Source organism: Zootermopsis nevadensis, unplaced genomic scaffold (genome assembly GCF_977971745.1).
Source record: "Zootermopsis nevadensis isolate Lab colony 2312 unplaced genomic scaffold, Znev_1.0 Znev_ptg000061l, whole genome shotgun sequence".
Lineage (NCBI taxonomy): Eukaryota > Metazoa > Arthropoda > Insecta > Blattodea > Termopsidae > Zootermopsis > Zootermopsis nevadensis.
This window is the reverse complement of record NW_028259192.1, coordinates 24,152,959-24,177,663: the sequence shown is the minus strand read 5'-3', so window position 1 is coordinate 24,177,663 and position 24,705 is coordinate 24,152,959. Positions and strand designations below refer to the sequence as shown.

Genomic DNA, 24,705 nt, shown 5'->3' with positions numbered 1-24,705 from the left:
AAATCCAGAGTAACATTATTAAACCAGGGGGTACAGGCCAGGCGCTAAAATGGTAAAATGACGTGAAGGGAAAGATTTGGAAGTAGCCAAGTAATCATGAAAACCTCTTTAATTGGATTCAAACACTAGTCGCATGAGTCACCACTCTGGCAACCTGCTTCATACCAATCGCAACACCCGTTATACAGAACACACCACAATATCAGGTCAGAGCTGTCATCTTTCACTACAATTCAAACTTTATTACGTAACCAATTTCTCTTAAGACATGTTGACAGATGGCTCTTCAAGTTATAAGCCATTGTAATGATCTTCTGGCAATTGGGGCACTGGACAGGTCTTCGAGATCTCCACGAATGTTTCCGTTGCTGATACACCGACTGCTTGGCACTATTAGGGGCCGCATAATAACGGCTCCTATCCACTACACTACTGTACACTGGCCGTACCTCCGCTCCCTGACTTGTACTTTCAAGGGCGGGTCGTTCAACTGATTTTAAGTGCCTGTTCACAATGCTTACTGACTCACTCAGGACAAACAGGTCTGATGCATTGTGCGTCTTATTTGCAGTCCACGAAGGAATTCCAAATACCTCTTCCATGTTGCTATGTCCCTTGAAACTTTCACCTAGAAGTATAACACACAATGTAAATCATAACACTTGCATAAATGTCATCACCTTTATTAGAAATTTTAGTCTATGAAAATGTGACTTCCTTTTGAACATTGCAGTTTTGTTCATTATGCCACAAAACCACATGCTACGCTCTGCACCACGTAAATGTAAGCAAATCATTAAAATGAGCATCGTTTTGAAAGATGTGATTCTTATTTCTTACAAACTGCATGATGATTAAATTCAAAATCACAATAAAGAGTGTGATCACATGATACAAATATTAAATTCCAGAGTCAGTTTTCATAATAACAGTTCTAGTTGGACACATAAAAAGTTACTGAACACAGGCTTTAGTTCTACTAAAACATTTCTAATTGAAATTTATGAATACTTTATTGCATGTAACTACTTGAAATTGGAAAGGTGTAATATTTCTTATGGCATTGCATGCCACCATATGACATACTTTTATGCCTGGGGTTGTCAATATTGAAAATATTTACTGTATGTGAAAAATACTTTCACTGATTTTTAAATAAGTGTAATTAGAAAGACAAAAACTGTAAAAAAAAATATACTTACTTCATAAACTGTAATTAACAGATACGAAACAAAATTTAAATGCTTCACTTACCTCAAATTATGAAGGCAAGCCAACGTCACTGCAGTGGTTTGTAGTTCCGTATAATTCTAACTTAACTTAAGTGACAATATCGTAAATATGAAAGGAACGGGTAAAAGTGTCGTAATTATAAATGTATTCAGGGGAATTGTCCTTATAATATCTGCAAGTAATTCTTAAAAATTAATTTTAGTGTGAAACTTAGTCACTGCAATCACAAATTCACAATCCACCTCAGACTCAAGCTACTTTAGCAGATCATTCTGCAAGGCCAACATTTATATTACGCCCCCTCTCAGTCTGAACTTATGAATGACTGTTCTTTTGTGATATATTCATTTTTAGTCAAACATTTCCTACCATTTTTATTAATGGAGCAGACGTTTTAATGCAAACCATACAATTTCAGATAATTAATTTGGTAAAAAAAGTTTGCCATCTTAGCCAATGCATAAACTTGGATCTCTCAATGCCTGCGCAAAAAACCCCTGGACTGCAAGGTGGTCTCTTGTCAAGATGACAACACCAAGACCAATTAAAAAAATCAATGAAACGTAATTCTCTTGGATTACTCAGTAACATGTAAAATAATTAGATAATAAGAGCACACTTTAAATGAAAAACAGTACCTAATTTATTTACAAATTTATAATAAACATGTAATTTGAAATCTGAAGCTGTAAGAAGTATATTCAAATGTAAGTGACCTTTTGACCACCATGTCCTGGATAGGATGGACAATAGCACGCCACTTTGCCCATGATACGCAGGACATCACACTCTGTAACTTACGCAATGTTTTTAATTTTTCTGGTGAGATTTATGCAGCCAGTGAGAAACCGTACATACTATGTCATCCTCTGACAAATATCTGGAAGTATTTGTATGTTTCTTCTAACATGCAGCAGTCTGTAAGCTAAGAAATACTGAACAGTGAAAGGATTCAGCAACCAATGCTGAGACCATGGAAACAATACAACAAGTCTTGATTTAAAAACTGTGAATAATAAATTACAATATCAGCAAATCTACGTTTTCAAACAATGTAGCTGCTTTCATTAATGATTCCTTGACGTTATCAAATATTTATGAGGAGGCAAGGCACACTCCACTTACACTTTATGTATGACTTTGATGTGTGAGCATACGGTGAACAAAACACAGCCACAGAGCTTTTGTTCCGCACATACATTAACCCAAAGTCAGGAAAACAGAACTTGAGCCACGTGGTACAGTTCAAGCTAACCCTCCACTTTTATTGAATGTGCTATAAGATGGAGCGATGCAACCACCACGACTAAATTGAATGGAACCTTAAATGAACTCTAACAGAGGTGTAGCCCATAATCTTAGAATGTCAGACTCTTTGAGCCTCCTAATCTATAGTAAGGTGTACATTCTTTTCTGGACAATTATAACCTCATACTAAACACGAAGGTCCTCAACCATTATCACAATTTGTGGTAAAAACTTCGGATTTATATTTGAGAGGTTTGATTCTCAACTTGAAGGCTTGCTAAGCAGACTGAATTTTATCCTGATCTTCCTCAGTCTCTGCTGGAAAATGAAAACTATTCAGACACCCTTCCCTCCCAATTTACTATTACCAAACACCCCCCACCCCATTTGACACAACATAATCTAAGCGTTTTAGAAATCACTGTTAAATAAATGAGCAACTTATGCCTGTGTTCCTGTGGTTTTATGATTCTCACTGTACATAATGTGTGGAGTTAAATTCACAACCACGACTCCAAATAAAATGCACAAGAACAGCAGCTACACCTTTCTAAATAAAACATCATAGGCGTGTAAAACCATTTTATGACAACGGAAAATATGTGGGAACTCCTAAATCATTTATACCGCATTATATTATGTGACATCATTTTACACAGTTTTCTCAACTTTGTTAGTCGTAACAGAACAATGTTCATGGGAGCAGCAATTACTGGTTAACTGACTAAAGGCAAAGAAATGGCATAAGAGCACAACTGTCACCTCTGCGTCCTATTCGGTATATTTATTTTGCCAGAGTTTCTCTGTGGTACGTGTACATATGAGCCTTCAAGCTGTATTTATTTTTGAAAACTCTTTCACATAAGAGGCACCTCTGTTGCTTACATTGGTTGCTATGTACTATCTTCATGTGTTTCTGAAGGTTCGATTTGTTCGATATTATTTTGGCGCACAAGGGGCATGGTCGGCTCATCAAACGATCTGTAAAGATAAAAAAAAAATTAATTTATGGGCTTGCACCAATTTTAAGTCAGAGACTGACAAAAATTATAGGAACTGAATTCAAGGACAGAGTGAACACTGATAGGTAAATGCCGATGTTCAACACGTCAGCCATCTTAAGGCACGGCGGCTATGATAAGAACAGAGCTACCGACTACCCAATACTGGAAGAGTCTTTCAGGAAGAAAAAAATCGAAAAAAAAATTAAATGTTCCCTGAACATTCAACACACGAATCACAAAAAAGTTGCTTTTTAATTTTTTTCTATATCTAATGTAAAATACGGAAGTTCGGTATTTTCATTATTTTTCTATGAAGTTTAATATTTTCATTGTCTTTCTAGGTTCTAATAAAAGATAAATTTAATGCTTTTCAAAGTCATTGCAGTATATGATCACTTTATTATAAAATAAAGAAAAATATTTGAACACAGGCGAGAGAAGAAGCATGTTTCATATAAATTTGGCTGAATACTGTTTGATTTCATAATGAAGACAGTCATCTACATTGGTCTGGTTTCTATAAAATCATTTGCAACTATACAACAACACATGCTCACTTTCACTTACGGGCTTCCGTGCAACTGTAAGTTATAATAAATACTGTACTCATATTAGAAACAATCTGAGCTAAGGTTCAGGGTGATGACGATTTTCGCTATAACTTTGTTGTTTAAACTAGAATTTAATGCTGGTTCTTAGGGCAGCATGCAGCCATTAACTGGCATTAGTATGGTCCGATCTTATGCCAGTTCTTAGCTAATCAGATAAAATCTACTACAGAATACACACATAGCAATAAAGCATAAATGAAAACATAATAAATTATGGTCTTGAGGACACATCAAATTTATATTTTATACCGAGTACATCGAGATGGGAAAATCTTATTTAAACCAAACTATAAATTCCCCAAATAGTAGAAGTGACCGATTTTTCAGAGATGCTTATCGACGTGATGATGGAGGCAATAAGCAAGCACCTCTAGAACATCAGTCAACTTACACAAGACTACACAGTACATTATCTCAGAAGACGGTCACTTCAAGAAAATTTTATTTGCTGATGGTGGTCTTCTGGGTTGTGATATCATGCTGAAGCCCTGAAGATGGAAGCAGTTCGTTCCTCCAAAACGTTGGTAACCACAAGTTCACTAGCGTAAGAACTAGTGACAGACTTGGAAACATGGTAATGAACCTTCAGTTTCCATGAAAGGAGGCACATTTTAAATGAGAAGAAAATTAAAATTAAGGAACTTGTGGTCTTACACACATGTATGAAAGTTGCTGTGTTATCGATCCACTGAATGACATCCAGCAGTATGTAGTCCATTTGCATGGCACCACTGAATTTAATCTGTGATACACAGAAGAATTCAAGGAAGTTAGAAAAACAAAATCCCAAATCCTTTTCTATTTTCAATGTCTGCATTTATATAATACAAAATTATTGCAAAACTAAAGCAAAGATGTTACATTTTGTATGGACTATAGAAGTGCAGTGCGAACATTGAAGACAACAGAATGGTAGGAGATGCCACAGCAAGAAAATGGACTGTTTTCTGTTGATTTGATGCAAAGAAGAAAAAGAGTGTGTGTTACTCTGAAAGAGTTCTTGGCCAGTTGTTTTAGTATCAGAACATCAACTTCTTTGATTATGTGAAAATGCGTGATGAACAAGAATTAACTGGTAGCATCAACATTTTTTTTAAATAATCTCTCTCTCTCTTTCACTGAAATGACCCTATAGAACAAGAAAACTAACATGATTTTGCATTATACAATTAATTACCATAAGTTTTTATCAATAAGAAAGCATGCTGTGTATAAAATTTGCAACTAATATGAAGAAACATTCAAATTAAAAGTCTATCTGCAATGAATTTAAACTTAGTACGATATACGGTTCTCATGGCGGTGAGCGTGACGATCGCTTTCTTCTATCTACAACCCAGAAGACGGCCATCTTCATATTTAATCTTGATTCTATCACTGAAAAATGAATGGTCTTAACTGAAGCCGATAACATGGTGTCAATCTAAACATCACCTCTGTTTTAAAAGTTTAAACATGTAATTCTTCTAATCAATTACCAAATATGCTAGCACAGTGTTGTCTTTGCGTCATTTTGTTGGTAACTTGAAGTGTTGCCAATGGTAACATTTATAAAAAATGGAATGCATAAAAACAATGTTCCCTTTCAGAGCTGTAACTGTTATTACTTTCGAGAAATTTACACACAGAAGTTCGTCACTATTAATTACAAAACCTGAGGCCACATTCTGCATTTGTCACAACAACGACTGACGGCGATCATACATGACTCAGTGTCCTGTCTAAAATCCAAACCTGTTCTTACCCTCATCAAATTTCCACGTATCATCACTCCAATTTAAGGACAAATGACAGAGAAAGGGGAGAGATATGAAAAGTGCATGAATAAATAAGCTTCAAGTCTATACATCATCTTGTGAAAAAACAGACAAAAAAGGGGTGCATACACAAAAGTAAGGAAATTAAGTGTGGAAATAAAGCACAGCAACTGACTTATTACTCCATAAGCACACATATCCAGTTAGTACTTTGACTAGCTGTAACAGTGGATCAGAAGGCAAAGCAAGCAGAGACCAAATGCACACGAAATCAGGCTCTTTCAGACATGACTCAACCCTCCTGCTACCTCCTGCAGTTAGAAAACTCTACAGAAAGATGGTGACCAGTGGCTCTTAGCACTTCACTTCCCTAAAGACATGAAGAATAACAAGACATCTCAAAGTCCAATATTTGTTTCACCATAATAAAGTGATTCTCGTCTCTTCATATTTAATCTCAGCCAGCGAACTGTACAGTTGAACAGAATTAGTCTCATGTGAGAGAACAAAATTTTTATGAGTGCATCCGTATCAATGCTGAGGATCAATTAATTAGATTTATAATGATTCATGTCTACAACGAATTCTTACTTTCACTTAAATTCCTTATTAAATGTATACTGGTGAAAGGATTTGCTTTTCTTTAAACTTTAAGTTTGACTTTTAGCATTTAAAACTGCCAAAGTGAAGGATGAAATACAGTTCAAAAATCTACACTTTATTACTGCCGAGTCCTTTGATCACGCGAAAATACGGTGAATTACTTTTGCCACTGGTCAGTAAGTCACAAAGAAGCACTGTGGGCTGTGGGTCTTTGGTTCAACACCAGCAAAGCAAACAAGTGACATTTCCAAAACCTCTGTTCAGTGTTAATGGTTGTGTAACATAAAACCGTCAAAACTTGCCACCTAAGATTGATTTCAACTTACAGAAGAAGAACATTCCAATTTCACATCCATGCCAGGTTCAACACCTCTGCTTATGCTTCTCCCACATGTGCGTCTTGTAAACGTCGCGCATGGCGAAGGAACGAGGGCACAGATGGCAGCACAGCGTGTTAGTCATGTCTGAGTGCATGAGACGAACGTGATATTTCAGCGCGGATTGGTTCGAGTATTTCTGTCCACAGTGGGGGCAAGTCCCACATTGGGGAACATGGGGAATCATTCCTCCTGCCACTTTAGTGGGCCCCAAGTCACCTGCAATCAACAGCCAGGAGAAGTCAGTACGGAGGCTTTAGTGCAACAGAAACACACAGGTGGGCAGTGTTCTTGTGTTCTTGCTACACACACAGCCCAGGATCTCTCTCTGTGTTATCACAACGCGACCTTCATATTCTGGCTTATGGAATTCCATACTGATAACAAACAAGCTACTAATACATTCTGAATTGAAACTTATTCCATGAGACAACAAACCAAGTTCTGCACACAAAGGTCCCTGAAAGTGCATCGCGTCACCCACACATACTTTACATGAAAAATATTCAAAACAATCGCTTTTACCTTCAGTACTTAAAACAAATAGCATATTTTCCAAAACTATCAAGACGATCTTCATGCTACTTACTGGACCCATAACTAAACACCTTAGAAACTTTGGACATTTACCAACATAACTACAATATTATTATAAATACTTTATTAAATATTTTAACAGATCCTTGGTACTAGAAATGTTTTATGAACATTATGCAAAAATTAACAAAAAACTTTTCACTGAATTAAGACCTGCACTCTGACATTTGCATTTTCCCAGAAGTTCACCTCGCTAAAGCATTTTACTGGGATACAGGACCAATGCAATTTCTCACATTAACCTCATCACATGTACTAACTGGAATTTGAAACAAAAGTTTCAACAGCACCAATATAGAAGCCCATCTTGAGCCAGCTCAACCCAATCCACATGATTTTTCCAGTTCCTGACACAGTCTCAGTCCTTACAAACTGTCACATGACAGCTAATTATTGCTTTCCCTGCATATACAATACCAACTTATCAGACACGTGACTAAGTAAGAGTCCAGCCACGCAGTGTAGCAGTTTACAAATTACAGTACCTACATTAGAAACAGTTATTTCTACAAGATCCATGACAATTATTATTCCTCCCAACTACACCTAGGTCTTCCAAGTGGTGTCTTTCCTGCAGGTATTGCAACTAAAATTCTGAATGCACCGCTTCAATAACTATTTCAACATGATACGATAACTCCGTCCATGCCTAGTCTCCTACTGACATATTCCTTTTAAGTCTTTATATAAATGTTGTATACATTTTTCATCTCTCATATGCATGCTACAAACTTGGACAAAGTTGTTCTGCACTTACAAATGTATATTTCTATCAGAGTGCTTCTGTACAATTAAATTCTTAGAAATGAAACACCAACAAATTCCACGTTCTGAATTAACGTCAAGTAGAAATCTCAATAAGCAACTGGTTCAGTAATATTTAAACAGTCCACTAGTACCATCATCATCATCATCATCATAGCAAGTGCATGTCTAGGCCATCAAAGTGGTTCAGGTAATGCTAATGTTGTAAAATGAGAGTGCTAAACAAGTGCTAATTAAAAATGGGAGGAGACTTGACAGTGTGTATTCAATAAGAGGAGGAGGACAAACCCCAATTACGTATTGCAACGCCAGATACTACACCTACAAAGCCATCCTGATGCCATCCATGCAACCTATCAAACCAGTACATGCCAACATAATAGAAATTCTCGTCTGTCTGAGGAGCTGTGCCCAACAACTCAGATATGAAGTTCCCACCAACATATCCCACTACCCTGATAATTCACGGGGAAATGGTCTCCAATTGACATTGACACAGCTTGTTGCCAGAGAAGATTTGTTCGAGTACAGTTACCACGAAAGATTCAAGTCTTATAAAACTTTAAGTATTAATACATAAGCGCCTCATAGTGGGACAGCTTTACTTTATCATTCATAATATAACGAAATGTGTAGCAGCTATCTCTGTTGTATGAACACGATGGTATGCTGCACATAAAACTTTATTAAATAAATGTACGAAAATGTTACGTCCAGCAGGCTGCAAATATTTATAATGCTGTATTCCAGTTTACAACACACTTCTCCATTTCTGCTGAACTACAGAAAAACTAGATTCTCTTACAGGGCAATCCAAAACCTATGTTAGACAGACAACCTACAACCCTATGAATCAGCTACAGCAAGCGCCCTGCACAGCTGACAAGGGAGGGGAGGGTGACAATCACAGCTTCATCTCTACATTTCTCTAAATCAGCAACATTGAAAAGTTGCAGCAGTTACAAGGAAAAGTGTAGTGTTGCTACACATGGTTTAACGTTCATATTCTACCCACTCTTTCCAAAGTTAAAACCAAATCAAACTGTGACCATACAAATCAAAAATCCTCTTTAGGAATGGCTCTCTGATAAGTGAACAATGTGACCATCCTGTGTTCGAACCCTTCTCAAGGGAGCTCCATGGAATGTGACCAGATGTTTGCGAAGGTAACGCTTATTCTTGAAGCACTTCCTACACAAATGGCACTGAATTCCCTGACTTGGTAAATGTACATTTTGAATATGTTGCTTTAGGTTGAATGAGGTACTGAAAGTCTTGAAACAGATGGGGCAAATTCGAGGCTGCATGCAGCGCCAGAGACCACGGTGGTGACGCAGAGAAGACCTACCGACATCTGTAACAACCAGAGACAGAAAGACTTGCTCTAGTTTGTTCTTTTGTTTCCTGTTTCATGTGCATTAACATTCTTGGTCAGAACAAGATGTACTGGACAGGACAATTAAAGTACAGAAACCAGTGGATGGAATTAATGTGCCATTTCATTCCCATGAATTGGAAGAATAAAGCAATTACTACCATTAGTGCCAATGACAGATTAACATAAACAGGATCTTCAAGATAGCTCATGCTAGTCAACTGTATATGTATGATGCTTCTTTCCACAGAATGCTCACATCGATTTAATCACTGTTAAACATCCAAACTAAAAACATAAAAACTATGTCCAGTTCAGAAAGAGGTGTGTAACCTGGCAGCACCGACAATGTGACAACAAGAACGAGTTCATGACATGAACAATACAGCATGAGATGTGACAGATCAGTCTGCAAATCAATTAGCAACAAAATGAACTGCCAGGGGCATGCTGGGAATTTCTGTCTTCGCCATCATGACCATCCAGAGACTGGGTAATCACACACTCACCCAAGAAAGAAAACTAAATAAGCGTGAAAATGACTGTGGCACAACACGGTCATTTTCCATTTCAGTGCCTTTTCATACTCGGCATGAACCTGCATCACTTTAAAGAGACCTCAGTTCATGTTCAGCAACCTGCCTTAAAAAATCAAATATCAGCTAACTCCATGAAGCAGAGCCCTCCTTGAGAAGGCAGAGTGTCAGCGTATTCCTTGCCTTTTACTGTCAATTAGTGTTCACAAAAGCTCACCACTAGACCCTAACCTGAGAGACATGAACCCAGTCCATCATATTTCTCTCACACCTACTTAAATATTATCATCCCATCTATATCTAGGTCTTCCAAGTAATTTCTTACTTTCAGCTACTCTGACTAAAATTCTGTATTCATATTTCATCTCCCTTATGCATGCTGTATACCCCACCCATCTCACCCTCCTTGATTTGATCATTCTAAAATGATCTGCTAAAGAGGAGAAATTACGAAGTTCATTCTCATGCCATCCTCTTGTCAATTCCCCCAAACATTTTCACACGATTTATTGCCCATCTTCATGCAACGAACTTTGTCCCGCATTCTAGTAACAAAACATGAACTAAGCATAGTTTTCTCTGAGTTTACTTCTACACCAACATTCTTACCATCACTTAACAGAGTTTCTGTGTTTTTACGGCATTTGTTTTCACCCGGTAAATAATCGTCAGCCGAGACCAGAAGCCGATGAGCTACCTTCACTTCCCATCCCCCTTCGTTTTTCTGGGACGTTCTAATTGGCACATTCTAAAAGCAATGGTGAAGTCTCCCCTTGTTTCAGGCAATTCTGAACAGGTAACGCGACAGAAAAGTGTTTACTACAGGTTTCATCTCAACACGTTCCAAACAGAAAAACTAATTTCACTGGTGTACCACATCCAATAAAAATGTTGTGCAATACTTCCCCCCCCCCAAAAAAAAAACTTAGTCACAGGCTTGCTTAATGTCTATAAATAGCTGATGTACTGTCTGCCTGTACTCCCGTTTTCTACAGTGCTGATAACCAATAATTATGCGAGCGTGCGTACATGAAGCTAGCCCTCCACATGTAGCTGATAAGGAGTATTACTATTCCTCTATGAGATTTGTTTTGCAGGCAGTAAAAATATGGATTGTGGTATTCTGGGCTATGACTTATGAAATTTGTGGGTGGTTACCAACATCCAGGAGAAAACTACCGCCCCCAACTTCAGGGTGAGCAGTGGACAAGTTACTTCACTTATTTTCAGAGGCACGTGAATGCAGAGATGTTACTATCAACTGGTCACTAAAAAACCTTATGGCATTTATTTTTATTCCTCAGAGCACAAAAAACAGCTTCGTATAAACACTCAGTGTTGAATGTCAGGTTGATTCCTGCTGTTTAACACAACAAACATCTTTTAATCTCGAGACTTATCCTACTGATGGTAACGCTGCTCCTTGATCTCTGTGTCACCTAATAGAAATACACTGAAGAAATTCTCAGCATTTTCAGACTTCAATCAGCACATTTATTATTCATACAGCAAATTATTTATTCTCAAGTACTGTTTTCAATTAAAACATACCAAGTGTCTAACCTTTAGTTACTTATTAACTAAACAGCTGATAGTCCTTGTATTACCCCAGTAGCACACAATTTAAGTAAAAGCAATGAACGCACACGTTCATTCAATAACTGTGGCTCCATCACTCATCATTACTTTCTGACAGGTATTCAAATATCCTCATATTGTTAATTTTGAGTAACGTAAACCAGATGAAAAACCATTATAAAACATTATAAAGGCATCTGCAAGGAGGAAATGTACCTCCTCCGTGACTATGGTACAAGTGCACTGCATTTAAACTGCATTGTGAGTATTGCTAAATTTAACTGACGTCTCAAAAAATTACACACGACACTGAAGGCCTGTAGCCTGATAATCCATTGAGCCACGCGCCAACTCCCAAAGATATGACAACAGACGTCAAAACTTTAACCACAGACAGTTCATAAGTTTGCTAGAGTAAAACTGAATGTGGTGGTTTTGCGACTCAGCAGGCACAACTGGTCCACGAGTCCATCTTAAGAGAGGTGACAGTAGCAGCAGCAAACCTACCCACGTAGATAATCGGCCTCAGACACTTCAGACCAATGTTTCTCAACTGGCAGGTAACAAACCCCTGGGAGGTCTTAACATATCATTTACATTTAAAATTTAAAACACAGCTATAACCTTACAAACAGAAAAGTTATGTCGCTACTGCATCATTTCCCATTACTGTCCTCTAAACATTACAAGCTGGAGAAACTGAAGTCTGGGCACCTAACACTCACCATCAGAACACTCCACTTGAAGTAGCACATCTGAAGCCAGAACCCAAAAAGAGCAGCTAATAAGTTACAACTACTCTAACAAAGTTCTCTTAAGACTGTTCATGCAAAACCATCAGACAGCTGACAGAAAAGTAAATTAACTTACCATCAGCTTCATCCCCAGTCCTTGTCATGGCAGCTCCATCAGCAAGTCTTGATGGCGACGTATCTCCTACAACTGCAGAGTGCTTGGCCGCAGACAATGACCTGAGCAGCATACTGTGGGGTGTTAGAGATGGGCCTCCTTCAACCATTGCCTCCTCTTTGACATCGGGCACTGGTTCCTCGGAAACAATGGTCTCCACATTTCCAAAGTAATCCAGCCTCCTCGTCACATCTGACGCAGGACTCTCCATTTGCACCACTTCATCATCAGCATTGCTGAATGTAATGGGGTTGCTCTCCTCCTCGACTGTCGCATCTACCTCAAATACTGCTTCATCTTCTGGCTCCTGTTTCACAGGAGCTGCACCCAAACTAACAACTTCACAACCAATCTGTTCTTCACTTGATTTTGTTTTTACCTTTTCTGCATCTGGAGGTTCCACTGACTCTTCAGTTGACACGTGGCCACCGACACTGACGCGACGTGGAAATGCTTTGCGTCTTTTGGCAGACGGCGGTTGAGGAGATGAGGATTGACGATTTGGTTGATCTAATTCTTGCTGACTGGATTCAACTGTCAGTGTCTGATGTTGTGGGAAGGCCGACTGTTGAGACTGCTGACTGCCTGAAGACAGCTGATAAGATGCCGACTGATCCAAGGTTGCTGAATTACGATACTGAATGGATGTGGAATGCTGATAGGAAGAAGGTTGCGTTACTGTTGAACAGTGTTGATGTAAAGTCGTTGATGAATTCAGAGCAGTTGGTTTAGTCTGGACGAGGGAAAATGATGAAGAATGAGGCTCTTTAAGAGTCATCAGTGGGCTTTTTGAGATGGGGTGAAGGGGAGCTGTTTTACTGCACGTCTGTAATGGAAGTGACACGGCTGGAGGGGAAGAAAGTGGGGAAGTATCGTGTCGCAACTGTCCAGCAGGTGTGAGCAACGGTTTCTTTGCTTTGCATTGTTTTGGCTGCAGAGGAAGAAACAAATTTTCCTTTCAAATAGGATTTATGGTAAGTACATACTTCTCTGTTCAAATGTTTCTTATATCTTGCAAATTTAGGAGTACCATGTCGCCAATCTCTCAAGTGATGAAACACAAATTTTAAAGAATTTTATACTTGCTCTTGTACTTCAGAAAATTAAACAATACCTCAATGTAATTTTTTTTTAAGTTTTCATAATCACAGAGAAACACTCAACATATTTATTTGATGGAGAACAGTCTAATGGTTAATTCTGATATGTTATAGACAGACGGCCAACGTTGCACCAAACCAAGTCTGTTCAACAAAACAATGAACAAACTTGTAGTTTACGGACCTGCCCTCCAGAAATATAACCTACCCACACTTACGCTAATAAACTTCAAGCATTCATTTGATTACCCAGTGACATAAGCATGCTTAATTGCAACAAAGGACTCACTGAATCTTTGAACGGATTTGTCGCACCAGCCAGACCACGAACTTGCAACAGCTCAGCTGTGTGTAGGAATGACGAAAGCCTGTCCTGAGTGATGTACACCTCACCTTGATACATGAAGCTCAGCAGCGCACAAACATCATCATAACTCACATTCTTCAGAATTACTATCGGATGCTGACAAGGATTCTCCTGCAATTGTGACATATAACCGCAGCATTTGCATGCTTTACATTATACCAACTGCACACATTATTTAACATTTAGTAAAGTAAAACCATAATTATGATGAAATGAGTAGGACAGGAAAGGAAGCTGTCACACCTATTTAAAGTTACTATCCTGTCACTTAGCTGGAAGAAGAGAGAAAATAATCAAACATGGTTTCCCCAGCTAATCAGTAACCTCCTGATGCAATATCACAGAATTAACAGCTCTGTAGATGTGCAAGATGAAACAGTTACTAGCAGTTCCTTTCTTCTTGTGTAAAAGGTCTGGGGATTTGATTATCAACATGGAGATTTTCTACTCTGACTGAGGTTTTCTGAATTCCTTCAATCAAATGGTGGCATAATCCTCAACTGCTTCCATTTTATAATTCAACATGATCCTACTGTTCAACTGTATAACTAATGCATTTTAAATATACTTGTACATTCAAGTTCTCACCTTGAAAACGCCTCGGAAGTACGGGCTGCAAGCTGAAAGCACTACTTTGTGAGCTTTCACATTTTGACCCTCACAACTTAAGGTGACATCCACCAAATCTTCATCTGTTTTTAAACTATCCAAAGCAGAAGCAATGTTCAGTTGAAAGTTGTTCCATCGTAGGCAAAACTGATCAGCTGCCATGGTGAAATTCCTAATATTGAAGAACACAATACCAGAATATGTCCTACACAAACATAACATAAATTAAATTAAATTAAATTAATGTACTCGCTTACTAAATGTTTAATTAAATATAGAACTATCCTAAAATGCAGGAAAAAAATAGTTTACTTCACCAGTACAACCACTGAAATTGGTTAGCAATTAATTTCCAATAAAGTATAAGTAATTCACTGCCACACCATGAAAATATACCCTAAGTAAGAAATGACACTTTGTAAATTTGTTTAGGAAAGTTCGGGGAAACATAGAAATATATGATGTACATTGTGTGATGTCAGGAGATCTACATCGATCTATACCTAAACTCAAACTGTACCTAACATATGTTAAAGTTAACACACTGCATATCTTAAGCCAATATGTTAACCTTAAAACTAGTGCAGTAATAATAGCTACCTCAGTCCGACATTCTGGTTTAAAAAGACAAACATGCTTCACAGCATAACTGTATGTCCACAATTCATGTTTCCTGCACTATTTACAAACGTACAGCTTTAAAATGTCATTTGACAATAAGCACTTCCTTAAAAACACAACATACGGTGCCAAAACGCCGTTTTTATAGCATCTCATGGAGACACTGCAATTTTTCATAGTGTTTCAAATTTAAGCCCAACTCCAGAGTGCATGAAACAGCACTCTTCTTAGAGGGCCTTACAATGACATTTATAACTACAGTGAATTGAGATTAACCTAAAAAATTACAGCTCCAAATGTCAATGTTAGTACTTACTGAAGCCTTCATCTCCTAAGTATTTTGTATTCCGTACACTTTAAACTAGGAAACGCTGACAAAAAGTTCTGTGTATAATGCATATATGTACATATATTACGCATAAAAACATAAATCTACTCTACTTATATTATACATACCACAAAATGACGCCGTTAACCCTCAAGCATATGATAGATGGAATTTATACAAAATAATACCTTCATGCAATTTTTTCCTAACAATGCACTCGCTACGAGGGCTATACGTTACATTTATTTCGTAAAACAGAATCGTACTCTGAATCACATATTGCACCTTCTTTTAATTCCACAAAAACTATAAACTTGCAGTTATGTGAAACGACCTAATTGGCAAAGATCATTGCTACCAACTTGTGAATAAGTGATTGACACAATCCAATAATTTGATTGTTACATGCAATCGAATATTTCGAAACTATTAACTGCTGAATTCCGTTCATATATAACCTAGACCGTCCCAGAATACTTGAGATGGAGGCTAACGTAAACTAGTACCTCCGAGTTATGCTAGTAGGGCCTAGCCACACAAATCAGAGGCCATCTCGGTCCGTTGACATCCATGTTACGGCCTGAGGGCGAGTAACTGATACCAGTGGCGTTTAGGAGAAAAAGGCTTAATAAAGATGAATCCTATTAGTACTTGGAATTTATATGTTTAAAATATGTCAATGTTGACCCTCTGTGAGGTTAGACCATGTGGGCGTTCAAGGTAGATGTTTCGTAGGAACATACTACCTCCGTCTTCAGGGCTGAACCTCAAAATTAAAGTAGGGGAAGAACATATTGCACAGATTTTTCACCATGTGCATACCACAGCATAATGTTAATTTTTGGTTTCTCTGGGAAGGACTTGTTACCTGAATACAAATTCTGTTAAATTTGTTGGCAATAGAGTGAAAGGTTCAAGCTGTCACAATGTCAGTGATCTTAATGTATAAATAATACCTCTATGCCAAATTCCAAATTTGTAGCTCCAACAGTCCATCAGTTGCCTTTTTCAACTTGAAAGCTACATAGACTTCATGCAGCTGCCATGTATTACATCCTACAAAAGAACTGCATACATAATTTCATGAATATTACATAGAAGCATTGTCATAGAATGGCAGTCTATACACAACAAATAAGTAGAGCTTTCACAAACAGTAATTACAATGTAACAATGTAGAGACCGCATGGTTATCCAACAAGCCAATGTTCTTTCCCCGAGAAAGAAAATCAAGCTAAAAAAGAAATGTAAATGACGGTGGTGGTTAAAGACTGCTTAAGAAATCCAGTCAGCCTCATGCTGCAAATCTGAATGGAAAATAGGATAATACCAATGCACCTATAATTCTCATACAAGATCTAGATGAATATATGCATTCTTTGGCCCAGTTCTATACATTAAGACTGATATATTATTAACAAATAATGAGCATTTTAATTTGTACCTTTGTAAACAAAACATATGCTTCAAAGGACCAACAGGGTGAAGTGTCTAAATTATCATTACACCGATATTTATTCTATAACATATTTTGTAACATCTGCAGTATAATACATATTTGCAAAATTTAACACAATTTCTATAATAACCTTCTGTGAACATAATGAACCAGTTGCTTGTATACAGATACAATGAACATATTTTACACAATTACCATTTTATAATCTAATTACAAATTATGGAAGCACTCAAATATTGTCTTATGTCTTTTCTGATGTCTTAAATTACTACACAACCATAAGATTAATTTCAAGATTTTTATTTACTGCCTACTTTGTTACTTCTTTCAACATCCTAACTTGGGTGAATCATAATGGTATCAACGCATTTGTCCCTTTCTTAACAGATTCATTTTTACATCAGTTGTTATTGTCTGTTCTTCCTACACTATTCTACCAGTAAACAATACAAGATTGAGAACGTCCAGAAACACAGTTTCCAAAGGAAAACAAAGGTTACGCTTAATACTTTGAATGCTACCATCATAATGAAAGGGCAAAAAAAATACAAAGCTTGAATAAAAATTATATCATACTGTTCCTACCTCTCTCGTCATATTTTAGACTTAAATTAGTATGTACTGAAAGGGTTTATCATCCTTAATTTTAACTAATTTTGTATTATAATTATCTGACTTTTGTGTTAATTTAATTTGAATAGAAACATTACCTTAATTTAGTAATTAGCTGGTCAGGGAGTTGATGTGCAAAGTTTACATACATTTCTATTTTGAAGGAATAATACTGAAATGTCTTTACAGGGATATTAAAAATAACAGGGAAAAATTGAAACATAACTGAAAATAAGAGACCAATAAACTGAGGGGCAGATGGGTGAATAGTTACCCTTCAATGAAAATTTTTTTTTTCACCCTGGGCTGAATAGGCATTATTAAGTACTTGACAGATTAACACAGGACCTCAGGCAGGTAGCTATCAATTGTAAACAACAGAGACATGGCAAAAAGAAAGAAAAGGTATGTTTCTTCTGCTCTTACCTCCATAACATAACGCGAGGTCCTTTGATGACAAGTGAATGAACTTCCAATTGCTGGCAGAACAAAGGCTGCCATAACCTCTAGGTCTTGTTCTGACTGCATGCTTATTGATCAGTACTGTAGATGACAATTAATCAACTTCATGCAGTACAGTCCTTCTTGAGAAGCTGATAGTGTCTCGGCTAGTCAAGAAATTCTTGCCTTTAAGGGACTCAAAGGTTCATTACTGTACTCACAAAAGCCTGCCACCATTCCTATATCAATCACTGCAGACGAAATTAAAAATGTGAACATTTGTCCTTGACAAGGGAGCATTCACTTGGATGTATCCTATCAAGAAATGCAGGAATATTAAAGTCACTCAGTTACATAACTATCTGCCTGTTAAAGAACCCATTGGTTAGCTCCTATGTAAACAAGAGATAACTTGTAAATATCCAACAGATATTATTTGTAATGGTACTCTGCATAAATGACTGAAATTTCAGAAACCAATAGCCATTCAGCTGGTAAATAAACCCAGAAGTTCATTACCATGGCCCCTGTTCTCATACCGATTTCAAAATTATCCTCCTACCTATGCCTAACCTCCCAATGTGTGCTCATTTCACCCTCCTTGATATGTTAATCCAAATGTTTGGTGAAGAGTTCACATTTTGAAATCATGAAGTTCATCATTATGCTACTGCCCACTCTTATATTCAATTGTGGGAGCTGCAGGTATATTTATTTGAATTTCTTAAAGGGTACTATTTATTTATAATTAATTTATTTTCTGCTACAAAGTTACGCAAAATTTGGAGATGTAACATTCTTTTAATTTTTGGAACGAAATAAAAAACAACTAGGGTCGAAATCACATGTGACTTAGTGGCATTACCTTCTTGTTTCTATGCTGAAATGAAACTACACAAGTGTCTGCTTCTAGCAGAATGCACTGCATTACCTCAACCGGATCATTTGCTCAACCACAGAAAATACCTCAGGCTCCAATCAACACCATCTGGTTGCTGTAGGTTGTGTTCAGTAGTTACATTTCTCTTGAAAAGTAAATGAACTTTAAAAGGCATGCAGGAAGAACTGAACATGAGAACCTGAAAGAGAGTCAATGATTAGAAAGTGGAGAAAGCTTCATAATAAGTGACCACAATCTAGTACTGTTACACTGATTAAATCAAATATGAGATGCACAGGATATAAAGCATGCACTGGGGAAACAAGAAACTCTGGGAACCAAAATATAAATAGGAGGAAAATATTAAATTAGATGTTAAAAATGCTGGGTGAAAATATGTTAATTGCAATACAATGATCTCTGAATTTCCTGATCAGCTGAATGAACTTGCTGTGAAGTTTCTCTGCTCCACTGTCATGACTCAAATGGCAGGGGGCAGCAGAGTTTTGCTCATCAGAGTGGAACCAGTCTGACACACAGTGCGGCAGTTCCTGAGGCTGTCAACATGTCACTTTGCAATTTAAAGAATATTGGTATGGTAAATGGCAGGATATCATTGTGAAAGTAAGAACTGATGTTTAGAAGGATACAGTTTTGGGACATTTAGATGGAATGAGAGTGAAATTCTATGATTGCCACTCCTCCCCGCTCCCCCAACATTGCACACATCACTAAACATTTGCCTCTTTGTTCATCTATGTCATTCCTTGGATCTCTGTGTTTCTCTCAACTATGATAGAATATGAAGCAAGCAATACACATCTGTCATGCACATTTTTGAATCACAGATCATAATATTTATACACAGAATGAAAGACTGTCAATCTGTGAAAAAGTAGTTACGTTTGCATTACTCTCTCTAAAATATATGAACATATTAAAATCTATTGCAAGCAGTTATGTTACCAAATTCTCATGGGCTGACAAATCAGAAATATAAAACATCCACTCCTTTTCATCAACAGACATACAACAGAATGTTACAAACATTCTTAACAGACCTTGGTAACCATGAAAAGGCAACAAATACTAACTTTTTAATAGTGACAACACTGCCAGCATAATTACTTTCACTTTTCTAAAACACCACAGATATATGTGATGTGACTTTACTTAGTGTTAATGCTGTGTGCACTTGTAAGTAGATACCAATGTTTTGCACAAACATGCCACCTCCATCTTCAGGGCTAAGAACCCAGTTCCTCACAAGTGTTAGCATCTACCTACATGGCATTACAACCCAGAACAATAACAATGGCATCTTCACCAACATGAGAACCAAGAAATACGAACGTGACTAGTGGACCTCACCAACATATCAACAATACACGCTTTTTCCATAATTTTAAATATGGTATTTTGCACACATTTTATACAACATTACATTTACAGTGCAGTAAACTGCACATCATGTTACTTTCCTTCTCTTCATGTATTTCCAACATATTCTTAACAATAAATATTTTACTACCTTAATATACTCACATTTCATCTCTGTTGTTAAGACAATAGATTTCTTTGGTAACAACCCATCATATAATTCATCGTAAAACTTGTCACTCAGATAAAACGCTGTACACAGGAATAATTCCATATCAATACATAATGACCAATTCCAAAATTGTGTTCTTCATATTTAGTTGGTTACATACACAATACTCAAGAAACGCACTTTAATTACATTATATGAAAAGGAAGAGTAAGGGAGAAAGAATTAAAGAACATCAGAGATTCTGGAGCCTGCTACTGAAAAGTAAACAAACATGAAAATTAGTAAGTGATGGTCTCTTGCTGCAAGTCCTTCATGTATGTGTTTTCTCCTTTCTAATCTCATGCGACATAGCTATAAAGTAGCTAATAAATTGCCCATCAACATTGACAGGAAAATCTAAAATAGTCACAAATATCCTATGAGGCCGAAAATCCCTTAACAGCAAATGATCACCAATCAAGGTACCAACACTTAACTATTACAGAGATAGATGTTATGCTTAAAGCAGGTGTCAGCACTGAACCCGAGGAGATATGCCAAGATACGCAAATACAGGGCTAAAAACAAACACTGGTCATGTCTCATATTTGTTACAAAGACTGAGGGTAAGTGATGAAGAGAATATGGACAAGAGAGCAAAATACAATCAAAATTTTCAGAGGACAGTAATTTTGAAACTACATTTGTAAAACAAATTGAGTTTAAAAATCATTAACAGATAATCTGCACAGTAAGGCCTTTAAAATTATTTCCAGTCAATACACCCGAGTAGCGAGAAAGGGGAGAGCAGTGACCAGTTAGAGACCCTGTAAAAATACAGACAAGGTAACACTAGCTACAGTAATTTCCCAATGGGACAAGGAAACAAACAAATTGCAAGAGGAATATGAGGAATCTGGATGGGTTCTCATGACACAGGTTAAACCTACACTCAATCTTATTTGATACTTTAATCACATGTTGGTAGAGCTGACCTGTTAACACCCTAATTATTACAAGTCACTCCTGATTTGTCCTTTTAATAATGTTGATCAGTGACACTGTATGAATTTTTAGTGAATAAAGGTACATTATAAAAAAACAAACTTCGTAACACAGTAAAAATGTTTTTACTGCAATGTGTCATAACTTGCTACCTAGCTTGTGCAGCAACCTAACCTCACAGCAGAGATGAAAACTTTTGAAACAAACATTTGAACCGAAGTTAACATCTCACACAAAATCATTTATTCACTCTACAGAACCGAGATCAAAAGGAACTGTTGCAGTAAAGTGATACCACAATTGGTGATAGACATGCACCAGTTCTTGAAGTAATTCTAACAAACAGTAAACTTGTAGGATGTTCTTTCTGGGTCCAGCACCAAACCGACAGCCTCTCCCCACCCTGTCAGATAACAGATGAATTAATCTGTTTACTACTACTAAAACATACACCCAAGATTCTTTCATCATGTCACAAACTGTTGTTATAATGTCCTGCACAGTGACAATACAAAGTTTATATTTATATGTGCATAAGAGAAATTACAGTAAAAGCCTTCATACTTAAGGTAGAATGTGTTAATGCAAATGATTAATCTATTTCAAATATGTGATGTGCTAAAAAATATGGACCTACCAAAGATTCTTACTATACTGAACTCAGCTGCCAGACAGTGAACCACAAGATGTTCTTACATTCATATTTCAAATGATACAGAATCAATAACGATCAGTGTTAAGACGACGCAGTATGTTGACACTGTCAACTTAAAGACTACTGCAACTTTTCCATTATATTCCTAACAGAACCTGACACAGTTGTTATGCACCTAGTTAAGAAGTTACTGGTACAAGACAAACTTCATCCTAATGTTTTAACTTTGCAATTATCATTTAATTAAAATGCTATCTTGACATACTTTCAACCACCTGAAGTACAGTGTCTCTCAAATTTCTTATGCATGCAAACACACAAATATAAAATATGTGGATAACGTAGAGCCAAAAACTGTTTCAATAACTAGATGTCACCACTTCCAATACCACTACAATTCACCACATTCATTTTTTCACTCTAGCAACCACCAAAATATATCCAACATTTGCACTATAAATAAATGTTATACTAAATACTGTAATATAAATAAAAAACAGTGTTATACCTTCTTCAATTTATTTCATCTCATTAACTTGCCATTTAATACAATTCAACAGTGCCTTTATTTTCATTATGTATTTGGTGTTTTATTTCCCACTACAACAGCTACTCAAACTTCCCTGAAATCATTATATTTTTAAAAATCAAAATACAGTCATAGTATACCATTACATGAAGAAGTAAAATGTGTGGACAATGTTTCCATAGCCTATCAAGGCAATTCTAAGACTCAGCCTCTGGAATTACATACTGGGCACTATACACTTAATCCTGCTGAAACACTTTGTATCTTAACTATCAGATACTACTGTATACTGTACATTCAATAAGTGAATCAGTAAAATTTATCATAACTTTATATAACGAATTTTAAACTTCATATTCATAAATGAAATTGAAATGTCAACACATAATATGAATGTTGGAAATACATTTTTGTGTAATATAGCAAATGCTTCTACAGTAACAAGGTCTAGGAATACAGACAGCTGTATTGTGCTGCTCGCTATGTAGTATTTATATCACAAGCAAAATACCATTAAACAGAACCAATGAGATGTGGGCCTCCAATGCAATAATACAACCTTCAATATTCACCTTCAAGAGTTACTTACACCCTTTTGGTTTCTAAACCTACTGGCTTTCAATGCACTTGTTCCATTCTCACGCCAGTTGGAAGACAAAAATTTGGCCAGTTACCTTCGACAAATCAACCCATCTAGCACAGGACTTACCGTACAGTGGCTAGCATACCTCGCAGGTACACGATCCTGACTGCTTTACCCTTTCTGACTATTGGTAATCACGGTAATAACACCTCCAGGCCCAGGCAATGTTGAAGAACCCATGAGGAACGCATCCACTTCACGCGCTGCCTGCCGCCCTTCCGATATTGCCCACACGACCAGGGACTGCCCACGTCGACAATCTAAACACAGAAAGATGGGCCGTTACCGTTCCTGCGGTTGGCTTCACGCCCTGAATTCTAAATTATTAAACGTTACAGATTACATAACTGGCAGGCAGTTTATTTAGCAATGCAGCATTAACTGCTATGGTAGTCGCTTGTGTACAATTATAAATAGGGTCTGACAAATTTTGTTTGTCAGAATGGCAGAGCATCTGATAATGTTACTGTAAGCTGGAACCAGGACAATACAAAATCAATAGCATGAGCATCCATCTATTCCCTAAATGCTTATCCAGAAAGCAGAAGCTCCAATGATTCGCAGAACATGCCACTCTGCTGTGTAGGGTGAAATTCCAATTTTAAATACCATCAAAATCCATTCTGGGAAAGAAAAGATGTTCGCTGTTATGTGTATTTGGTCATTATAATGGGTAATTTTCTGCTTCTCATAAAAAATAATATAATTATTAGCTTGATGGATGTATCTTATTTACCAAGAATATGACTGATAATTAGAAATGTTTTCTCAAGATTGATTACTTCCTCTACAATCCCCCCATCTTCATCTTCCCTGCAGTACAGTGACACAACAAACAAAACAGTACCTCCAGCAGCGAACACCTTTGGGACTGATGTGCAATAACGACCGCTTGGAGTGTGATAGTTGCTTCGTGGGTCCAGAGTCAGGTCAAGCTCAGAGGAAATGTACTTTTCAGGCCCCAAGAATCCCATTGCAAGAAGCACTAAGTCACACTTATAAACCTGAAAGAAAAACAAAGTTGTTAACTCTTTGCCACATATAGCTCCATGTCTCATCTGCCAAACGAGCTGCTAAACTGCGGTCGGTGGGATGAGAAGAAAGTGGCCACAATCATAAGTGGCTCTATTTACTTTCACCAAGCATTTTTAGTTCAAGTTCAGAACTTGGAATTGAGTATGTGAAAAGCCCTTCTAGTATCAGTATTCAAGGTCTGTGATGTAACAAAGCGATTGTGTGTGACAATCAGGTACCCCCGAGACAGATTTTGTTAGACACAAAGATATGATGGTCGTGACAATGACACCTCTGAACAATGTTGAGGGCCTGATT

At 37.1% G+C, this 24,705-nt stretch overlaps 2 protein-coding genes across 12 annotated transcripts in view; both read right to left on the bottom strand.

Moving 5' to 3' along the window:
• Positions 1–91: 91 nt before the first annotated feature.
• On the bottom strand, positions 92–16,757 carry LOC110836733 (uncharacterized). Of its 8 annotated transcripts, none has more exons than XM_022078255.2 (6): positions 16,575–16,757; positions 14,649–14,841; positions 13,983–14,171; positions 12,555–13,524; positions 3,367–3,462; positions 92–628 (listed from the first exon to the last, which is right to left on the bottom strand). In XM_022078255.2, the coding sequence occupies exons 2-6, from the start codon at positions 14,829–14,831 to the stop codon at positions 234–236; spliced, it is 1,833 nt and encodes a 610-aa protein (XP_021933947.2). In that variant the 5' UTR covers positions 14,832–14,841; positions 16,575–16,757; the 3' UTR covers positions 92–233. The 8 variants fall into 8 exon arrangements, with proteins under 8 accessions (XP_021933947.2, XP_021933949.2, XP_021933946.2 ...); XM_022078257.2 differs by lacking the exon at positions 16,575–16,757 and adding an exon at positions 16,125–16,189; XM_022078254.2 differs by lacking the exon at positions 16,575–16,757 and adding an exon at positions 15,747–16,055.
• A 357-nt stretch (positions 16,758–17,114) lies between these two features.
• LOC110836732 (uncharacterized) overlaps positions 17,115–24,705 on the bottom strand; it is a 40,037-nt gene continuing 32,446 nt past the window's right edge. For all 4 annotated transcript variants that reach the window (XM_022078252.2, XM_087340822.1, XM_087340823.1 and 1 more), the window contains 2 exons: positions 24,221–24,377; positions 17,115–23,633 (listed from right to left, as the gene is read on the bottom strand). In XM_022078252.2, coding sequence (XP_021933944.2) covers positions 23,485–23,633; positions 24,221–24,377 — 306 coding nt within the window. In that variant the 3' untranslated portion in view covers positions 17,115–23,484. The remainder of the gene's footprint in view (positions 23,634–24,220; positions 24,378–24,705) is intronic.

Excerpts from the sequence above, each read along its gene's own strand:
- LOC110836733 (XM_022078255.2), bottom strand. The coding sequence starts at position 14,831 with ATGGCAGCTGATCAGTTTTGCCTACGATGGAACAACTTTCAACTGAAC. Across the intron at positions 14,172-14,648 it reads ACTTCCGAGGCGTTTTCAAG|GAGAATCCTTGTCAGCATCC; the intron begins GTGAGAACTTGA and ends TCACAATTGCAG. Across the intron at positions 629-3,366 it reads GATAGTACATAGCAACCAAT|GTGAAAGTTTCAAGGGACAT; the intron begins GTAAGCAACAGA and ends TTATACTTCTAG.